The 21,940-nt window shown below is 38.6% G+C and overlaps 1 protein-coding gene across 4 annotated transcripts; it reads right to left on the bottom strand.

The window, feature by feature from the left end:
- Positions 1–711: 711 nt before the first annotated feature.
- On the bottom strand, positions 712–20,798 carry slc5a8l (solute carrier family 5 member 8, like). 4 transcript variants are annotated; one of them, XM_015342377.2, is made up of 16 exons: positions 20,723–20,798; positions 19,757–19,881; positions 19,222–19,287; positions 16,408–16,459; positions 15,563–15,630; positions 14,817–14,971; positions 13,932–14,072; positions 13,114–13,243; positions 12,483–12,571; positions 11,870–11,982; positions 7,220–7,287; positions 6,610–6,696; positions 4,474–4,679; positions 3,702–3,811; positions 3,532–3,620; positions 712–2,418 (listed from the first exon to the last, which is right to left on the bottom strand). In XM_015342377.2, exons 2-16 carry the CDS (start codon positions 19,823–19,825, stop codon positions 2,296–2,298), a joined length of 1,566 nt encoding a protein of 521 aa, XP_015197863.2. In that variant the 5' UTR covers positions 19,826–19,881; positions 20,723–20,798; the 3' UTR covers positions 712–2,295. The 4 variants fall into 4 exon arrangements, with proteins under 4 accessions (XP_015197863.2, XP_006628447.2, XP_015197861.2 ...); XM_006628384.3 differs by having other exon boundaries at positions 19,757–20,796; XM_015342375.2 differs by lacking the exon at positions 3,532–3,620 and having other exon boundaries at positions 19,757–20,796.
- Positions 20,799–21,940: the final 1,142 nt, after the last annotated feature.

The raw sequence follows: 21,940 nt of genomic DNA, 5'->3' as shown, positions 1-21,940 counted from the left end.
AGGGTCATTGGCATGCTGCAGGCAGGCATGTCATGTGCCAGTGTTGCCAGACTATATGGAGTGAGCCACTCCACTGTGTCCCAACTACAGAGAAGGTTTCAGCAGACCAGCAGGACAGATGACCGTCTAAGATCCGGTCGACCTCGGCTGACCACACCAGAGCAGGACTGACACATCAGACTGGTCCATCTGAGAGATTGTTTCAGATCTGCCACCGTACTGCTGCTGAAACTGCCGGCAGACACAATGCCCACATCAGTGACAGGACAGTGAGGCTCCATGCTGCTGGCCTCAGAGCAAGGCGACCTGTCAGTGGCCCTCTGCTCACACCTCCTAGACGTCTCACCCGACTGGTTTGGGCCAGACAGAGACTGCGATGGACTCATCAGCAGTGGCATCAGGTCCTCTTCACAGATGAGTCACTCTTCAACCTGTTCCATGCAGACGGGAGGGCCAGAGTGTGGAGGAGGAGGTGTTGCATTTCTTTTTTCCATCAGTATATTTTCATGAACATCATATCTGACTTCTAGTGTGTATACTTAATTCAAATTTTTCCTGACTCTGTAGATGACCATTCTCAAATGTTTTCTGGCTTTCACCCTTGTCTTTTTCCAACATGAATTACTAGGATTTGAGAATCACACTGAAAGCATGCTGGGAACCGTACTAAGGCAGTAAATCACAAAACCAAAGTGAGACAACTGTGGTAAGTACATGTTATTAATATCTTTATTCAGAAGGAAATACCTTATTTTTTCCTGATTCTGCAAAAATTATATTTCAAAATGAAAGGTTTCCTTTCGTTGCTGATCAAAGACATGCAGACAACATCTTGATAAGAACATCACTGAAAATCAAACAGAAGTTAAAACACATTGTTCAGAATATTGGTAATTGGAATAATAAGTGTTAAATATACATAAACTACTGTAGGTAGTACAAAATCACAGTTTACAGCCCAAATTCTTCATCTTCCTGAAGCCGGATATGCATTTCATATAGCACCTGTTAAAAATCCATTATTTACTACAGCTAAAAGCTTGAAGTATAACAAACTACTAAAACATCTTGCCTGGGATTCTCAGGTGCTCCTGAGTAGCTTGACCATGAAGTGAAGATCTGGAGTGCAAGCTGAGCAGGACTAGTGGTCAGGTGGATCTATATTTAGCTAGGGTGTCCTTGGACATGATCACACCCTGTTGCTTGAAAGGCAATAGTGAGTTTGCAGTATTAGAGACCTGCCCTTGGCGCTACAAGCACTGCAGTGAGCTTGTAGGGTGAAAACCTAGAGCGCATTTTTGATATTTTGCATGTACTGCATCCAGCTACCCTGCAATACACATCCCTGCCAAAATAATAAGAACATCCACTGAAAAACACCAAGAATGATTCCACAGGGTTTCAGAGTAGAGAAGTATGGTAGTGCAGTGATAATTATTCCAGGGTGCTATCTGATTAGAGTTTGTACTGTATGTCTTTCTTGTGTTTGTGTGGGTTTTCTCTGGGTGCTCCGGTTTTGCCCTACAGTCCAAAAATATACTGGCAGGTTATTGGCTCCTGGGAAAATTGGACCTGGAGTGAGAGTGTCCATGTTTGTGTGTGTCCTGTGATGGAGTGACATCCTGTTGAGGGTGTATCATGTCTCGCGGCAGTCGCTTGCTGGGATAAGCTCTTGCTCCCCTGCGGCCCTGTATTGGATAAAACTCTGAGAAAATGGATGGATGGAAGTACAGTATGATTGTTGTAATGGACAACTGAGATTGTCAGATCTTGTGATTCCGAGTTTAAAATGCCTGTAGTAGGTTATTGTTATACACTTACACTGCAGCACCTCCAGGCCCTCCTCACTGATACATTCATCTTAAACAGAAGATTATTGAATATAACAATTAACAATGAAAGTGCGTCAGATAAAAGTATTTCAAAGAATAGGACTGGGCACACTGCTTATCAAGTAGCCCTGCAACACTGTATATATATATATCGATCCTCAATGTGACTTTAAGTTAGACTTTGTATGGGAAATACTTTTTTATTCCTTGACAAACATTTCTCATGCTTTGTAAAGACAGATATAAACAGCAGTCTTTTTCTACCCAGCACTCAAACATTTATCACTTCTATTCTTCAGATTGCTTGATTGTTCTTTCAAACAAAAAAGTATCCAAAAAAAAAATCTGGAGCAAATCCCAAATGGATGTTTCTAACTATCATAACTGACAGAGTGGTAGTATAAATGATTTCTGCTCCGATCTAGGTCTCATTGTTCCCAAATGGATTGTCTGATTAGTTCTTTCACAGACGGGTCATCTTCTCCATAATTATCTGGATGTTGCGTTCAGTGTTCTTGAATGCAGGGTTGCTTATTCCTTTGGCCAAATTGCCATCTGACTTCTCCTTCCAGTCTGCCACTGAGAGCTAGAAAGCACAAGAAGATAGAATTTAGCAGGGTCTCAAAAAGGCATCAAGCTCAGAGAGTCTTGCTAGGAATAGAACTACAGTTCCTTTATTTTAAAGTATGTAAGGATTTGTTTTAAATGGGGATCATTAGAAAGGTGTAGCTTCAGGCAAATCACTGAAACCATGGCTAAAAGGATGAAAGTTTAAGAAAACCTTAGTATACTTTTAAGAGACCACAGTCAAAGAACCTTATTGCTATGAGCTATTTCAGGTGCATAACTTGTTTCTAAATCTGGTGCTTGACTCTGTGCTGGAAGCTATTGCTTTTATTTGAAAAAAAAAATGTAACTGTGCCAACAGCTGCTGCCCTCCAGGCTTTACATCATTTAGATTCTCATGCTGAAGAACCCTAGAGTTTTCTACTCCCTATGTAATCAATAAATTAGAAGAAGTACTTCTACAGTTAACCACAATGAATTTTAATGGCACTCTCATACTGTATAAGTAACACTGGAACAGAGAAAAGGGATTGCATGAAGGCATCAGAAAATGGATGAATGAATTATATGGTAAACCTTTAGATGTACAACTTATAGTTTTTTTCATGGTTAGTATATGCCCCTGCACGTTATAGCAGGATTTGGGATATAGGCATCTCAGGCTTTAAAATTAAAGCCATCATTAAATGTAGGACTTGGTCTTAGGGCTTAAAACATTTTTTTTTACTCTTCTACACCTCTGAAGTATATATTGACTATGATCTCTTAGTATACATTAGGTATAGTTATCATTACAAGACTTGCACTAAAAGTAATAGAAAGACAATGTAGGAGATATACACCACAGTTTAGAGCAGAGGTGGGCATTTCTTGTCCAGGAGGCTCAGATTGTCCACAGGTTTTCTATGCTGCTCAAAGCACCAGCAGCTAAAGGGCTGGGAGAAGCTGTTACAGTATATTAGTCCTTTCAAGCCAGTAATGAGGTAACTAAGCTCATTTAGAGATTAATAAGAATCAAAACCTACTGACATACGGGCTGCTTCAGACCAGGGTTGCCCACTACTGTTAGATTCTTAATTAGCTACTGTTACAGTCAATATGAAGCCCACTTTCCCAAGTTGACCAGTTTTACCTGAGGTGATTCCTTGTTGCAAGTAAAACAGATAAGGTCACTCTTCCTGATTAAAAGATCAGGATTGACCTTCTTCTGTTTACATCCTCCTGAAGAAGATGAAATGGTACATGTGAGAGCCTTTTATCACATAACAGGAGCACACATACTGAGACAGGGTGTTGCTTTACCTGAAATGATGCTGATGAAGAGGCCAAAGATGAGGGCGACCAAGGTGCCCAAGGGGCAGAAGTACAGGTAGGACAGTGAATACCAGTTGTCTGCAATTGCAGGTCTTTCACTGAAACACCAGGTCAGTATCAGTGTTAATAGCCTGTTTCTGTGTATTGTTGACTTTCTCAGGGCACATTGGAGAAATGCAAGCTTTTTTTTTAAATCAAAATGTTTCATGGCTGCTGTATTATATAATAATAATAATAAATAAAGAGGAGTAAAACATTTGGGCCTGAAACTGCATTTCAAATATAATAAATCAACCAGTAAAAATGTATGGCCTCAGGTACAGCCTATTCCCCTGTGATGCAGGATCATGTCACTGGTGTTAAAGTAGTGGTGCAGCAGGCTGGACATTTATTGATCAGAGTTTTTTGGATTTCAGCAAAACAGTGACCTTCCTGACGTTCCAGGCAACTGTAAGCTTGTGTGTGAACATTTTAGTCCACTTTGAATCACATTTCTATCAGTAGGTCTATCGGCTTTACATCAGTTTATTTTGCATAATAAGAAAATGACACAAAACATACAAAGTGTTGCATATCTGAATCTACAGAATTTTAGAGAAAAAATTAAATAAAAAACACAAACAAAACGGAAATAATTTTTACTGGAATTAAGAATAAGAAATTAAGAAAGAAATTTTACTGGCTTAAGGAAAATCCAGAAGTGGTCCCCCAGGACTAAAGTTGAGAACCGATGTAATTCAATCCCTCAGGAGAAACTTACACTGAATAACTAGCTGCTGTAGGTGTTCCTCCTATACTCCAGGGGGTGGTAGTGCTGCCGTTAAGATGCTGTGTGAGATTGGAGAAGCAGCCGTCTGTGCTGAGGGAGAGGGGCAATGTCTTTTCAGGCAGGGGTGGGTATATCTGTGCCCCAATCCCTACCCACAGTGTCAACACCAGGCTTGTGATCAGACCCGTCAGTCCTCCCTGTGTGATCAAATTTTTGTCAGCAGACTTGTAAGAGTATTCTTCAAGCTGTTAGCAACTACAGTTACCAGTAAATACAGAATAATGTAATAGTGTAGTCTGGGCTTTCAAACATTCCCTCAATCACAGTTTCTTTTTGGATTATGTCAATAGCTGTTACCAGGATTCCCCAAACTGCAGTCATTCAGAATATTTTTCACTCCATAGTCTGATCATTTTGGAGCTACCTTTTTCAGTACAGCAATGAGTCTTTTAAAAATGTTGAATTGCAAACTGTCAGGGACGAACAGCTTCAGAAATTATGTTTAAGCAGTCAGATTCTATTATTCAGCCTGTAAAGTAAAACTCTGCTCTTCTGCTCTTGGGAAGAGCCCAGGTGTTGCTTCATTTTCTCTTCATTTTGAATGTACTTTGTGTATGAAGGCAAGGTGTTTGAGATTTGCTATGAACACTGTGGGGCTCATAGAATAGCAGAAGTGATCTGCTTAATAAATGTTAGGAGACTGTTTTGTGTTGTTAGTGCTGCACCTAGTGACTGAATCAATTCTAGATTTACTCAGTCTTACAGGGCAGAAATATGGAGAAGCTTTCTGAGGATTTTCTGAAATGTATCTGATTGTCACTATTTGAATTATCTAGAAAGAAACTGTAGCTTGCTGCCAGTGCTTTAACAATGTTCTCAAATGTGACCAGATAAAAAAAAAATCTAATGAATATTTTTGAACAACTGTAATTGTACTTTTACAATAATGTGATATATAAGATAATACTACAGTATATATATATTTTTTTTTTGCTTGGTGTACATCATCAAAGGAAAATCTAAGGAGATTGATCTTGTTTGCTATGGACAACTTACAGGGTAAACATGCTCACTTAAATAGTGCAGAAAGTCTTTAATTTATCTGACATATTTGACATATTATCATCTGCCATGGTCCATCACTCCCAAATATATCCTAAGTCTAAACTTAAGTAAGAACTGAACAGTTTATTAAAACTACAGAAGCTCATCACTTAACTGTTTCCTCTAGTGATATTCACAGCCCAGTACACGCTTTCATTTAACTTGTTTTAGAGATTCAGGATGCTCTTATGAAATAAACCTCTATATACTGTGACACCCATAAAATACTTAGATAAGCCACCTGATACAGTACATATACTGTATCTGTAGCCACCAAGTTCACAGTACACTGCGTGGTTTAAATGAATATATTGGACACAAAAGTATGTGTGTATAGAATATATATATGAACTCTAGTTCTTTGTATTGGTAATTAATAATAATAATTAAGATGTGGGTCCTAACATCTGTCAGTGCAATAGAGAGGAAGGGTTTGAAAGGTCATGTTCTAGATTTCTAAAGACAATGTTGTAGAACTTCACTCTCAAAAGTTGGCAGTGGTTCTGTTTTATGAAAATGTGTTTGTTAATTTGTTTGGGTGTTCTCATACAAAAGATGATTTCCTATAATTATTTTTGTGCTGCATCCTGTGTCTTTTATATACAGTATAATATATACTGTACAGTACACATAATTTTGGTCAGTATCTATTGCTAGAATATCCTGCATATATGGGAGACAAGAACATGTTGATAGATATTTCTACATCACGCTATGGTTTGTGGTCATTTACTGTATATTCTTTTGCTGGCCTTTACCTGTCAATTAAAATAAGAATCTAATATTAAATGGAAAATACAATACTTACACTTTCCTATAGTAGTACGGAGTTAGCCATTCCTATATTATATCCACCCATCAATTTTCTAATACAGGGTTTGTGGGGGAGCTGGAGCCTATCCCAGCAAGCAACAGGTACAGGACAGATACACCCTGGATGGGATGTCAGTCCATCACAATACACATGCCAACACAAACACAGACATGCATACAGTCAATTAACCTGGCCCTGGTGTGACTTACAGTGGTATTCCCACAGGGAAAGAGCATTCCAAGCAGGTACAGGCCCAGCAGTGGTCCGCTGATCATTCCAAAAATAGAGAGTGCTGCCTTGAATGTTTAACAAAAGGACATGTGAGACGCAAACTACCCATACTATGCCATGTTCAACAGAGAGCAGAGGATATCAAATTAAAAACATCAAGAGCATATAGTAATTTTGCAGTTTTGGAGGAGCATTGCAATATTTTGGCCAATTTTACTGTTATTGAATGACATGGACATGATACTATAAATACACTAGACAGTTTTATTTTATATAAAGTACCATATAAGGTACAGACAGAGGCAGTGTAGCATAGTGAATAAGCTTTCGGACTGCTGAGTGGCAGGTTGTGGGTTCACATCACTGCTGTTGTACCTTTGAGAGAGGTGTATTGCCTCAGTCCACCTACAGTAGCTGTATGAGTGGGGACCAGGATTAATGGGGTCATCCCCGTGACGGACTGGTGTCCCCTTCAGAGAGGTCACATGCTCTCCATCCCCTTAATGCTTCAGAAACCAGGATAGGCTCTGGTATGAACTTCTGACCCCTTTTATAAAGAACAGACTGCAAAAAGATTTTGAGGCCTACCTGCAGAATGCCACCCATTAAGGAAGATAAGGCTGCCATTCCAATGCATAAAGCCCCAAAAAAGACACCTACAATTGAAATAAAATTGCAAGCACTAAGATGAGGAAACTCTTCAAACACAGAGATTTTTACTGTAGCTTGACATCCTTGTGCCAATGATTGCACAAAGCTGTGTCCATATTTGTCAGGACATCAGGAGTTAGCCTCCCTGTGGGTTGGGGTTGCAGGAATCCTTCTTTTGCAGTTTGTGTTAATTAGTTTTGAAACAAACAAGTAGAAATAAACATGCTAAAAAGCGAATACCTGAACACTGCATTTTCAGTTTTTTCAGCACAGAATTAAATTCTATTTGATTCTTTGCAGCTCTTCTTCTGAACCTCTTAAGTTTAAAACACCTTGAATATGGTATCCTATACCACTTAATTAAATCAAGAGAATGGCAAATATATGCTTATTTTAGTTTTTTTATTATTTCCAGTTGCTTGATTACATACTGTACTCCTCTGATTTGGGCTTGACAGTTGTTGATATCCCTGCTTGGCAGGGGGCAAATGAAGATCTGCAGTCACTGTAACTGCAACTGGATCTGGATTGTTTAATTCTAGGTACAGTACATATGCAGCCATTCAAAATGCGCGGGCGATACCGCATTATTTTCCGGTACGCTGTACGCAGTCTACCGCGAGTTACCGGTAAATACCGCGAGTTACCGGTAAATACCGCTAGCAAAATAATAGTATCCGGAATTTCCGCAAGGCGGATCTTATAAAGCTCAACCTCTCATGTCTGAGCTGTCGCCATCAAAGTCTTTAACGAAGATATTACTAATAGTATTAATAATGAATGAGCTTGGACAAGCTATAAGTGTAAACTCAAAGTATTGCCCTGGTCCACATTCCTTTTTTCATTGACCGTCTTTGTAAAAGTAACACCACAGCATTTCGCAATCACGCATTTTTTTCCAATCATGCAAAGTACAGTAATTTTTGAGAATCGATTCACCATGCCTTTCACATGCTCATAAAAGAGATTGATTTAGGAACATAAACATATTACTGTATGCAAACTGTACTTTATACAGTATGTATATGTATATTTAATGTCTTAACTGTGCCCGTTGTAGTATTGAATATTCATATGGAATTTTACCACTGAAGGGAAATCTTAGTGCCTGAGCATAAAAAGAATAGGAGCATACTGCAACGCGTGTGAAGGCCATAAACGATATTAATTTTGGAACATAAACATACAGTATATGGCTGGTCTCGGTAGTTTAAAGAAAACATACACGAACATGGTTTCATTATGACCAGAATCGGTCTTGAGATATTTTTAACTTGATTTACAGTATTTGAGAGGTATGTCTTGACACCTATACTACGTAAATACTGCTCACTTATGTTTTCTAGGTTTATAGTGTAACGCTTACGGCTGACAAGCACCGTGTGTAAGAGCCGGCGTACCAGAGCGGGTGACGTCACCGCCCTTCCCTGTGATAGCAGGACCACAGCTACTGGGCTGTAGAGAGGTCTCTCTTTAGCTCATGGGGCTGGGTCGCTGCAGAGAGACGCGGAAGTCCCGGGTTCGAGCCTCCAGTCGGGATGGGGCCGACCAGATGCGGCAAGGGCACCCGCCTGAGCCCCCGTTGCGTTACAATATTATGCATTTCATACGGTCAAATTACTTTTGAGCAACTGATAAGAAGCGCGAAACGGTATGCCCAGGGCGTTCTAGTTTTCGTTTTGTTTTAATGCAGTGCAGTGGATTGATTAGATATGAAGTACATACAAGTCATTTTTTAAATGTTGTAGTTCGTCTTGTAAAAATGTTACGAGTACATCATCTGTCAACAATTACACAGGTTCTCTACATTTCTGTATGAACCAGCTTAGAGGGCTAGATCGGTAGTTTATCTGCAATATAGTCCAGTACTTTACTGTAGGTGTTTCTTGGTTTAATTTTCCTGCTTATTAATGCTTACTTTCCTACATTTCCAATGTAGTACTTATTAAAGTAAGCATTAATAAGCAGGAAAATTAAACCAAGAAACCAAGACACAAGCTGTCTTTAGCCCTCTAAGCTGGTTCATACAGAAATGTAGAGAACCAGGCTCAGAACACACAGCTTCATTAGGGAATACATATGCAGGACAACTAGAGAAGACGTTTTACAGAGGATGGATTTTTAGAAACATCCCATCAGTGACATCACTGAAGTCAACTCCTACAGTAGGTAACTGTCGTGTGGATAGTTTCACAAGAATCAGACAAAGGTTTAAGTATCGCTTGTTCTAGATAAAACTGCAAAAAAAAAAACAACAACCCATAATGTACTTCTTTGCAGCTCTGTTTGCCCAAATCATATATTCACAATGTGAAATTAGAAAATAATATTACGTAACCAAAATCCGCAATATGGAAACAGAACCTGTGTAATTGTTGACAGATGATGTACTCGTAACATTTTTACAAGACGAACTACAACATTTAAAAAATGACTTGTATGTACTTGATATCTCTAATCAATCCACTGCACTGCATTAAAACAAAATGTAAACTAGAACGCCCTGGGCATACTGTTTCGCGCTTCTTATCAGTTGCTCAAAAGTAATTTGACCGTATGAAATGCATAATATAAACCTAGAAATGTATACGTGAGCAGTATTTACGTAGTATCGTTGTCAAGACATACCTCTCAAATACTGTAAATCAAGTTAAAAATATCTCAAGACTGATTCTGGTCATAATGAAACCATGTTTCGTGTATGTTTTCTTTAAAGTACCGAGACCAGCCATATACTGTATGTTTATGTTCCAAAATTAATATCGTTTATGGCCTTCACACGCGTTGCAGTATGCTCCTATTCTTTTTATGCTCAGGCACTAAGATTTCCCTTCAGTGGTAAAATTCCATATGAATATTCAATACTACAACGGGCACAGTAAAGACGTTAACTGTAAATCTTTCTACGACAGACCCCGCGTCATCTTGCGTCACGATGCGCGACGCCGTAGCCAATTACCTCCGGTACGTGTCTGTACCGCGCACTTTGAATGGCTGCATCTGTAAGGCTGGTAGAGGGTAGTTTAGAGAGAATGCAGATATAGAAAAAGCTAAATAAGGTTCTCCATTGTTTATGAAGTTACAAAAGATTTAACTCCAGCTGGCTGCAAGCTGATTTCCTTCTATAAAAGAGGTTAACAAAGAACAAAGGTAGTTTATTCTGGTTTTGGGATAGACTGGTAAAATCTTGTGGCGAAATAGTAAAAGGTTCAGCCTTATAGGGAACATTTTCTAGAAAGTTTAAACTGACTGCTACTGTCAGGGGTATTTGTACTAGTTTTGTAGTTCAAGAAGCATCCCTGGCCAAACAGGATTATCTGGTTAACTTTAGTTCTCATTAACAGTGGAAAATAAAAAAAGAAAGCTACAGATCATTCTACGATTGGGAAAGTTAAAAAAAAGTTGAGACCACTAAACTGGGGGGCAGGAGGGGTTACTACTTTTTTCCACAGCTTGAGGAATCCTGGTTGCTGTGATGACCCAGCTGAATTCCAATGTGCAGCACAGCTCGGTATATGAAACAGCCCTGTTTGGTAGGATTAACTGAAATAAGACCTTTTTTGATGATGAGAGGAAAGTGACAGATATTTAATTTAACTTGGATGTTCAACAAGGAATAAATCTATAACATGTCTCTGCCTGAGGAAAGAAAGAATTTTGATGTTTTAATGTTAATTTTTTTTTAAATAAGAGGCAAAAATGCTAACCATTACGAGAAGCAGGAAAGTAAACTAATCTTCATGGCCCCATGGTTTTCTACCAGTTTTAATAATGGAAATACTGTTAGGAAAAGTAGTGAGGACCTTATGCAGAGAACCAGGGCGATCTCCAAAGGCGTAGTCGGTAGAACAATCCGAGGTCCGAAAGCCGAAGATAAACAAGCCGGTGCAAAAGTACAAAAACCAGAAGTGGAGCCATAAGCTGTGAGGAAGCCGAGAGTCTAAACCAGAATGAGTACTAATACCAAAACCAATATCAGGAGACGTAGTCGTAGTGAGAACAAAGCCAAAAACCAAGTAGTAATTCTTAAACGAGAGACAGAGAACAGTAGCTCTAGCCAGGAAAAACCCTAATACTGAGCACAGTGGAGAGTGTGAAGTGCCATTAAATAGGCGGGGTAAATGGGCTAATTGGGAACAGTACTGGAATGCGAGGTGGAATGCAGAGTCCTCCGGGTGTGTGGCGTAACAAATACATGATTTTCATAGGGCATTAGAACTTCAAAAGTCACTCAAGATGGTCTCAGAAGAATAGGCAAGTAGCCTAGTAAGAACAAATGACAGAAAAATAAGGAATAGAAAAGCATTTCCAAGTGTCGGTGTATACTTTAATCACAATTTAGTGTTTTGGGTAATGACTTGTTTTGTGAGTGGATATAGTCACGGGAAGATGACTAATGGTATTGTTGGATCTGAACCAATTGTGTCTTTTGACAACAGACAATCAGGAATAGTGATCAGCTCAGGGGTGAAATTAAAGGATAGGACCAGAGAGCGGTGTGAGCAAAAAAGTACCAAAGTGAAAGAAGCTGAAGATTGTTTGAGATGGCTAAAGGCAAATGTGCAGGTGTGGCACAGAGGCACTCACTCAGACCCATGGAGATCCAGAACAGCAGCTTCTCGGAGGTCCTGGGCCAGAGCGCTTTGATGAAGTCTTCCACAGTGACAGCCACAAGAGCATTAATGCTGGATGACACTGTGCTATATGAAACAGGGGAGCAAAGTGCCTGCAGTGAATTTCAACATGAAACCTTCGGGGGGGAATTTAGATAATATTTTTAAAAATGAATTCACTTGCAATCAAATATACAGTGGCACTTACACCTCCGCATACCCCATGTAGTGGGCGTGTCTAATTCCAATTCTTCTGCCCTAGATTCCTAGTAAAGGGTATTCTATGTTTCCTTCTACTAATAATTGCTTAAATCATTTTAACTTTAACCAAATTTGTGAATGATCAGTGGAGTTCACTCTTAGACTTTCAAGAACTCTGTATACCTTATATACAGTAGTTATTAATTTACATCCTTATTTCTAAGAAATTACTTTCTAAGAAATACTGCTTCCTACTGTATACAGTACATGTGTGATATCTATATTTACAACCGAACCCTTTGAGTGAAGACTTAAAGAGTTCCACATTAGGTGAATATCTAATGTGCTCTTTGTAAAGAGACCCAGAGGGGCCCGCAGTCTCTCACCTGAGGGTACCGCTGTACGCTGCTGCCACAAAAAGTCCAGGCACACCTGGGAAATCGGCCAAGATGTCCATTACCAAGTAGGGGAGCAGCTAACAGGGGACAAGACAATAAATCCCAGGTGTTTAAAGATATACTAAAAAAACAGATTGTACTCATTGTTGTGTGAGATGACCCATAGTGCTTAATATTTAATTGTAAAGATCCTTAAAGCAGATAATTCCCTTCAGATCAGCTGGAAAAATCAGCCTTTTAGCAATGTTACAGGTCTGCACTAAGGAGAGTCATTCAGACATCCCTTTTCACACTGAATAGAGAATGCTGTCCTTGCGTGTCAGGAAGCATGATATGTAAGCAAGTTTTGAGAAGGCAACAGCTTACTGATCCGCTTCTTCGTTTTTGAGTGAAATGTATAATATTTCCATGACTATCCATGGGCTTCAGCTCTTGCACTCTTAGGCAAAACAAAAACTTCATCATAGACTATTGAATAAAATAAGTTGGGAATCTACAGTAAGTGATCGTGATAAGGTGATCAAGTGTGTCAATGTTTGATCCAGTGCTGCAATGCAGATAATTTAATATCTGAGGGTGAGATGCTGAACAAACAAATCTTTAGTGTTGTGAAGGCTACCTGATCAGGTGCCCCTATATCTCCGTTGGTGAGTGGGTCACAGTTCTTGTAAATTGAGTACATGGTGAGACCAGATATCATTGCCAGGGTCACAGTGACCCACAGCCCAACCATGTTCACGTACAATGATCTGGATGAGAAAACACACAGGAGATTAAAAACTCCTTTTTACACTCCATCCCTACAGAAATGTCTTTGATTAATACCATCAATGATTTTCAGATTTGATACTGGCACTGAATAAGATCAAATAGGATAATACTGAAACAGGTGCACAACCTCTACTAAAGATGTTTGATCAGTATGTACTGTAAATTGGGTCCTATAGTCCATACATCACTGGGATATACAGTATAATTAGCCAGCTGTGTCCAGAATTTGCTATAAAGCAATGTATATCTGTTCACCAGGGTTTGATGAGCTTAATCAGTCATGGTTTCCTCAGTGTTTTGCATTAGGTTATGCGGTACAATATCCAGGTATAGACAATTTCAAGGATGAACCATCTGAAGAAACTGCCCTTCACAGGGATATGTACAGAATTCTGGCACAGAACTGAACAGCTACAGTAGGTCTGTGAAGAAGCAACATACACCACTTGTCTCCCTGTTATACACAAGCTTGTTGGAGACACTGTTGAATTTCTGGCAAACAAAGGTAAATAATTTCTAAAAACCATTTAAAAACAATCGAATTATGACTACGTTTAGAAAACTATTCAGTACAGATGTAATTTTCTGCATTCAAGGTGCAGTCATCATATCAACTCTAGTTTGTAGAGTATATCCTGTTTCTCAGTACTGATTTGGGGTACTTACAATTTGGCGTGGACCATGGTCCGACAAGAGATGTACCTCTGCACCTGGGACTGGTTGATAGCATACATGGAGGTCCACATCAGGCTTCCACCAACTACAATTGTCCAGAAAGTGTGGCGCTTCAAAGGGTCGGGATCAAAGCTGTCACATTCGAGAAGAGAGACAGGTTAATTGGCTTGTGGGAAATTGGCCCTGATGTGAGTGTGTGTCTGTCTGCCCTGTGATGGACTGGCATTCTGTCCAGAATTAATCCTGCCTAGAACCTGCTGTTTGCTGCTATAGCCTCTGGCTCCACCTCAGCCCTGAACTGGAAGTTATCCAATTATTTGAGCAGTCAGAAAATGGATGGATTTATTTACCCCATATACAATGCACTTCAGATTTGTATAGCCCTAATTAAGAGAATATAACAGAATGAGTTATGGATTGGACAATATACCTTGCATTTAAAGAAATGAATTACAGTATATATTTTTGAATAGTTATCACATTGTAATGGTCAAAGTATTTTAAATAAGTGCAAATGTACTAACATAGAAGACATTAAAATAGCTTAAACATACTGTAATAGCTTACAGTTTATGCTGGCCACAGCTATTAAGCAAACATATTTTATTTGGCCATGATGTAACATTTAATGGATGTTCATTTTTAAATGTCCTGTCTTAAAGCATCCCAGAACTAATCATTTATCACGAAGCTTAAGGCATGTCACTAAAGGTACATGATCATCTTGTCTGATTCCTGCAGTTTCTAAGGAACTTGTGGAGTGTATTCATGCAGGAGTAGGGACTGTCTGACAGCCTGAGGGCGAGGTGCTTCTTTCTCCTTCGTTCGGCGGCAGGCTGCAGGGAATGCTTAATGTTTTTCCCCTACAGCACTTACTCCCATGCATTCAGCCGACCCCCGTTGTATGAGTCATTCCAGATCTTGTGCAGGCCTCCTGTGACGACCATGCCTCTGGCAATGACCGCTACAAACCCCGCCAGCATGACGACCATCTGAAAGACGTCAGTCCAGATCACTGCCTTCAGGCCTCCCTGCAGAACCAGGGGGGATTACAGATGACCATCTTCCCAATGCATTCTGATTCTGTGGTGGTGCTGGAATCGCTTGCTTTTTAGAAGAGTGAAAGCCTAAAATCCACTTAAATAGAAAAGGAATAAGTTGGCCATTGCTGGTAAAGCTTTGGCTTTGATGATATTCCAGACCTACATTATCATTTGTTAAAGTGGAATTGCTTCCACTATTGCATTTCAGTATTTTTGGCTAAGACCCATGGCTTACAGTGAGTTGTATTTGTTTCACAGACACGCCGGTCCTGTGAAATTCCCAGAGGGATTGAACGAGATGCTTATGCAACTGAATAGTTTCAGCCCAATGACAAAGCTGAGCTAATATTGTTCCAGTGCACTCAGATCATGTGGGCATAGCGGGAGCCACCGAGAGAGCTACACCAAAGAAAAGGCTGGTCCTAAGGATATTTGTGATCTGATTATGTAAAATAATATTACTAACTATTGCTGGCATAATAGATCTTTCTGTTTTATGGATAACCCTTGACAACAGCTGTTGAGAGTAGATGTACTGTTATAGGGTGATGTCTGATGCTGACAGTCGATCATACTTACCAGTGTGCAGTAGATGATGCAGACTGTTCCTGTGGCAACCAGCACTCCCCACAGATTAAGTCCTGTGACTGAAAGGCAGAGTGGGTTGCCGGTGTAAGCACTGATCAGTTTAACTGCAAATTTCTCTGACTAGTGAGGAAGGTTAAAGTGTCTTGTTACAATGTTAAAGATAACATAAAAATAAAATGTGAAATAAGGATGAGAAAATAGTTGGATTATTCACACTAAATGTAATTATAACAGAACAAATGATTTTCAGGAGGAAGGTTAGAATCTCGCACCTGTTCCTTTGAATGTTCCTTTGAATATCTCTCTCACATCGCTCCTGCCTGTCATCTACACCCTCACAGCAGCTGTCTAGAGAGGGGTAATTTGGGTAGCCTATGCACACAACTAGAAAGCCATTCTCTCAGCTGAGGGAGTGATGCCAAATGCACTCTACTTTGCATTCATTAGGACCTACCTGACTGCTGAAATGGTGTTTGACTGAATAAAAGGAATATCACCACAGCTCCCTTTTTTGAATGACATATGTAATGCTTATAACTTATAAAATTACATGTTATTGAAAAATATGATTATTTTAAGGTTGTATTTCTCTTTTCCCAGCAGTATTCAGTTACATTTTGACCTTCCCATAGCATAGCATCCTGTGAACACAAAATCTATTACTTCAGTAAATTGAACTTGGTCCTTCTGTAAATTGTAAAATGTTGATCTGTTGTCCTAATGGAGGTGGTAATTAATAATAAGACATAGCTGCTTTGTCCATATCCCGGACTGCTATTGCTTTAACTGAGGTAGATCTTTAGTCAACCAATTAAATAGTTGTCAGTAGAACTCACTTTGTTCCAAAGCAAGTGCTGGAGCATAAATCGCCATTCCCGTGTACAGTGCCTGTAAAGGAATAAATCAATGTAAGTTCTTGCACATACCAGTTAATCCAGTTGTCTGTTTTTTTCTGATTAAAATTTACTTCAAGACAGGGCTGTGGATTAATTTGACAAGAATTAAGTAATTATGTTTTTATTTAAATCAGCCATATCCCAAGACAAAGGCAGTTTGATTTGTGCTAATAACGTGTTGATTAGCCAGCCTTCTTAGCATTCACAGGAACAACATATTGAACGTTAATGATATTTTTACTAGAATGCTATTTATCACCATTAACTTCAGAGTAAATTGGCCATACAGTTTTAAAACAGACAGGAGTAAGTGTTACAACCCAAATATCAACAATGAAGAGAAAGTTAGTGTGGTTAGACAGCCATCTTGGTTTAAGACAAAGAAACCTATTTTCACAAAGAGGATATTCATACTGTTGATTCTAACTCTGTTCCTGCAAAGTCGAAAGCTTATTGGACAGACAGATTTTGAGCAGGAGCAATTGTATAAAAGTCCATGTTAAAACTCTTTTCAGGAACAAACTTTGCATGGTTTTAACTGCTGGTGTCTGTGGTCCAAAAGGCAAAAGATTTTGAATTTAAAAAGGGTTTTCCAATATGAGGATCAGATCACCCTATCTTGTTTGACACAGAATCCCAGTTTTTATGGTTTTAACGCCCCATCTGTTCAAGTTCAGGTGTTTTGTATAAAGTTGCTTGGTTACCCAGACTTCATGAAGAAAAAGTTACAATTGCTATGACATAAACTATTTGTACCCTAAACATCTTCCTGTTTTCCTGAGGCCACATTCTGCAGGAGTCTTATCTGTTGACCAGTACAATACGCACTTCCCCAAACATGCTGTAGATGGCAGCAAGAGCATTCAACATGAACCACATAACCTGTCATATTGCTTTGTTCTGGTGATAATTGAAATAATGTGCTTTATTATTGACCTATTGGTCTTACTAGGTTATAAACTAGACCTTGAAATGTGTTGTTAAATCACAAACATTCTCGGGTTCTCCAAGCTCTTGTGTCAAAAACAGTTCTTCATTCAATGTGATTGTGTATATTTTAGTGTTGTAAAATGTTGTTGTTTTCATGTAGTGTCAAGTGTTCAGGTTGATAATGATGCAAAACAGAACAGTTAAAATATTTACTCGCCCTTAATTAAAAAAGCATGCCATATCATATAAACATAATAAATTAAAGTAATAAAATAACTAACCATAAATGGTTACTTCTATAACTTTTTAAAAATGGCCTCCCTTTACAAATTTGATTGTGCAACACAATATTTACACAATATTTAAGTGTAGCAAGTGCGATTTACATACATAAACTACCAAATGTATACAGATCTTTGAAAGCTTCTGGCAATAGAACAGTTCATTTTCCTGTGTTTCATTCAAAGTGGTCACTGAAAATGACTGGGTGTGACTATCTCAAAATTTAGGTTACAGTACAAATGCATTCCATCAGAGTCTGTTTTTTTCGTTGGACGGAAATAAAAAAATGTATTTTTGCTCTGCCAGAACTGGTGCAACACCTATGTACCATTTTTGTACCAAAGAACAAGTGTTGACTTAGTAACTCCTATAGAGGTCACTATAAATATTTATGGTGTTTTGCACAGGTACTGTGTGTGTCTTAAACACTGCTTTTTGTATAAAGCTTAAATGGTTATCATTCACTTTAAATATTAACAGTTATCAGAATTTGACATTCCATTAAAGCATCAGATGGACACATTATTTAAAGATCATGGTAAGGTAAAACGTTTTCAGATTTTAAATCCAACCCAAAGAGGCTTAAAACACATGTAGAGGAGCATCTGAAAAAAAAAGGCATCGATGTCCTTTCTAGTCTAGAGCACCATCAAAGCATTAAAGGATTCATGGTATAAGCTTTAGTTCATAATAAGTATTGATAATGTTTGTTCATAAAAGACCCTTAACACAAAAAAAATAAATAAAACAGCTTTAAAAGATCTAGTTGTTTCCATCAGCCAGCTGTACTTCATGACAGCAGATCTTATTCCACGTTTTTAAAAAATCAAGTGCAAATGAGAATCATCTGTGATGTGTCATCTAAAAACAAAATAATAGACACAGACATTGCCCCTGAGTGACTTGTTAAATAAACACATACTGTAAGCACAAGCTTAATCTTTAGGTCTTGCTGATGTGCGACAGGGTAATATCGTTAGCAAACAGACCTGATTTCCCCAACAACTGGGCAAGCACCCAACTTTGAATGGGCTTTACTTGGTAGGGTATTCATGACTTGTAACCTGTATTTTGCCGAGTGTCTGTGAGCATTCAAATATTTCTGTGAGAACTGCTACAGTCTTCTATTGGATCCTAACTCTGCACTTAGGAATACACCAGTATGGCTGATTATGGCAGCTTCCATTAAAGAAGAATAGATTATTTCCCAAAGAGGAAAAATACAAAAATAGTTTTCTGTCTTAAAGTCATTTCAATATTTTTTTTCAAAACCATGACAGATTCCCAAACAATTCTCAGCTATTTGCAAACTAAGCATATCTAGAACTTATAAAAATAATAGATCAGTTCAAGGATTGATTGCTGTTTGCTTAGTTGTAAAAATGAGAAAGAATTCTGACTTGAATTGCTGAGAATGAGGCACAAATTCATTTGTTCCATAACTTTGTTAACATTCAGATATAAAATTTAAAAGTACAGAATCACAATGACACTATGTTCTTATATTTTATTTATGTTTTTCCGGGTGTATTTTGTACTCACAGTCTGGAAAATGTACATAGTGGTACCAATTATTCGTGTCAGTCTGTTGAATCGCATCTCTAAATACTGCAAAAGAACAACAAGTCTTCAGCTGCCAAAGTAATTAGTAATCATTAGTTACAGATGACAAGTTGCATAATTATATCTGTCTCACAATGACATTTAATTTTTGCTTTAAACAGCAGGCTGCTAATTTGTTGACAGGAAATATTCATGAAAAATCTATAAAAAAACAATATAACTTCACATTTCCCACCCCCTGGAAAAAAATAAACTGGAAGGATATTAATTAATGTAAGGTACACCTCTGAGCAAATAAATTGTTAACATTTTACTCTTTTAATGAACTTTTGTAGATTTGTTGTTCACTCAGCAAGAAGTTAAACAAGAGCTCCTCAGTGTTCTATACAGGCACAATGTGTTATCGACCTTCCCAGCATATTCTGTTGTTCACTGATAGAGGACTTTAGCTGCCACACAGCTCTTATCTGGCTTGTCGTGACTGTGGAGAGCACGGCAGTGTCACTCTGCTTACCTCGTACGTGCTAGTGATCCCAAGGCGATAGAAGACGGGCACGAAGATTTCAGCGGTGATGGTCGACATAATGGTGTAGGCAAAAGCAAAAAGCCAGAAAGCAGCTCCAAATCTGTAGGCCTCAGCTGGTGTGCCAATGACAGTGATGCCAGACATGAAGCTGGCAGTCAGAGACATGGCAACAGGCACTGCAGTCATCTGACGTCCCCCCAGCAGAAACTCCGAGCTGCTGGACTGAGTGCGCCCTGAGAAGGCCTGGTACAGTCCAATGGCTGCAGCCCCCAAGACAATGGCTACAAAAACTACATAGTCCCACACAGAGAACAGGGCAACAGGGCCTCCTGTCCCAACCATTGTTAATAAATCCCCAACACTAACCCAGGCTTCTGTGTCAGTCACCACGTAACGTATTCCTAGAGAAACCAATAACTCAAACGGTGTTATACGTTTAACAATTTTTCAAGCTGTTATGGTTTAGCGTATAGCCTCTGTCTCGCACTGGAATTCCTACAACAGCTGTCTTAAAAAAAGCTGGTCAGATTTGTCTATACTATTTCAATCCAAAAACATAAGAGAAAACATATTTTACATATAAAACCATGAAATAATAAGAAAGAGTTTGTGAGACTCCTAGCAGATTAAAATGCAGTCAGTCCCTTTTAGATTTTTTTAGCACCCTTTCAAACAACCTTCGATTCTTCTATTACTTTGAATACCATGGATAAAATATGAAACGGTATAAAATACGAATCTCACTCAAAACAGAATTATTTCCTAAAATACAAACACCGTTCACCTCACTAATACACGTGTGCAGCTACAAGAATTTTGGCATTTTATTAATAAGGTTATAACTGCTTCTAAGAAGACCTGAACAGACCTTTTATAGCTTGGCCTGATTTTGTCAACTTCTTATCAACTAAGTGTGGTCTTTCAATTGGAATGCTATGAAAAGAAACCAACTACCTGTTGTTCATCCATTGAGCCAACCCTTCTTTAAAGTCTCAACATAGCAGAAAAGTGTTACCTGGGCCCATGACAGTTTGATTCTAGAGTGACCAGCTCTCTGAACGTGGTTGAATATGAAGTGCCACTAGTCAATAATCTACCAGCAAGAAGTGATTTGGATTTTTTTCTCACACTGTCAAAAGTTATGACAAGCAATAGTTGAAAGTATTTTAAATCTTCAATGTTCAACAGTATTTGTACATAAAGAAAATCAGAGCCTTTATATGTATAGAAGAAGACCATTCTGTACAAAAGAATGTTACTTCTCTTAAACATGGGTAGGCGACGTGAAGCTATATTTGTATAACAAGCCAGAAAATCCAGGAACAGTTCAATAAGAAACAGATTTTCACTTGGTTACTGCCTAACACAGACTGTGATCGAAAATTGCTTTCAGAAATCATTAACCTCCAATAAAAACATAGGCTAGGCCTACTGTGACAAACACACACACAATTCAATGAATGATGTGCAATCCTAAACTGCCCTGACCTTTTTATTTTACTGTTTGCTGCTTTTGAATAGTTCTGTGTCCAAATAGAGATTCAATCTCATGTTTCTGCTATAATGACATAATGACATGATAATGAGTTTTTCACCTCCAACTCTTTTTCTCAGGAAAGGACCCCATGCAGTTGTATACAGAATCATTGCTGAAAAAGCTGACATTAACATTTTAAGGAGCATTAAGCAGTAGACTCAGTTTTCTTATCTCAGACTTTTGAGTTTACTGCATATACAACACATTCATCTATCTATCCATTCATTTTCCAACTGCTTTATTCACTACAGGGGTGCAGGCAGTGCCAGAGCCTAACATAGCAAGCAGCAGGCAAGAGATGGGATACACCCACACAAAAACACTCACACTCCTACCAGGGCCAATTTTCCCCTGCATGAATACACTCCACAACTTCCTTAAAAAACTGCATGATCCAGGCTAGATGATCACATACACTGATAATTGCTGGAACGTTCTGAACCAGGGCATTTAAAAAAAATCCCTTTTCATAGGATGGAACTTAATATCCTTCAAATGTTACACCATGGCCAATAAAATGTTTTTGTGTAATAACTGTACCCAGCATAATAATATAGGCCGTTTATTGACACAGAACAAAGAAAGTTAACTTTATTGTCCATTTTAATGCCTTCTTTAGTTGTGCATCTGCCTTT

The sequence above is a fragment of the Lepisosteus oculatus genome, chromosome 5, assembly GCF_040954835.1.
Source record: "Lepisosteus oculatus isolate fLepOcu1 chromosome 5, fLepOcu1.hap2, whole genome shotgun sequence".
In the NCBI taxonomy this organism is placed as follows: Eukaryota; Metazoa; Chordata; class Actinopteri; order Semionotiformes; family Lepisosteidae; genus Lepisosteus; species Lepisosteus oculatus.
The sequence above is the reverse complement of the archived record's forward strand: the minus strand, read 5'-3'. Positions and strand labels throughout refer to the sequence as shown.

Excerpts from the sequence above, each read along its gene's own strand:
- slc5a8l (XM_006628384.3), bottom strand. The coding sequence starts at position 20,110 with ATGGTTGGGACAGGAGGCCCTGTTGCCCTGTTCTCTGTGTGGGACTAT. Across the intron at positions 14,073-14,816 it reads GGTCGGCTGAATGCATGGGA|CTTTGATCCCGACCCTTTGA; the intron begins GTAAGTGCTGTA and ends CGAATGTGACAG. Across the intron at positions 11,983-12,482 it reads GCGTACAGCGGTACCCTCAG|CACAGTGTCATCCAGCATTA; the intron begins GTGAGAGACTGC and ends TGTTTCATATAG.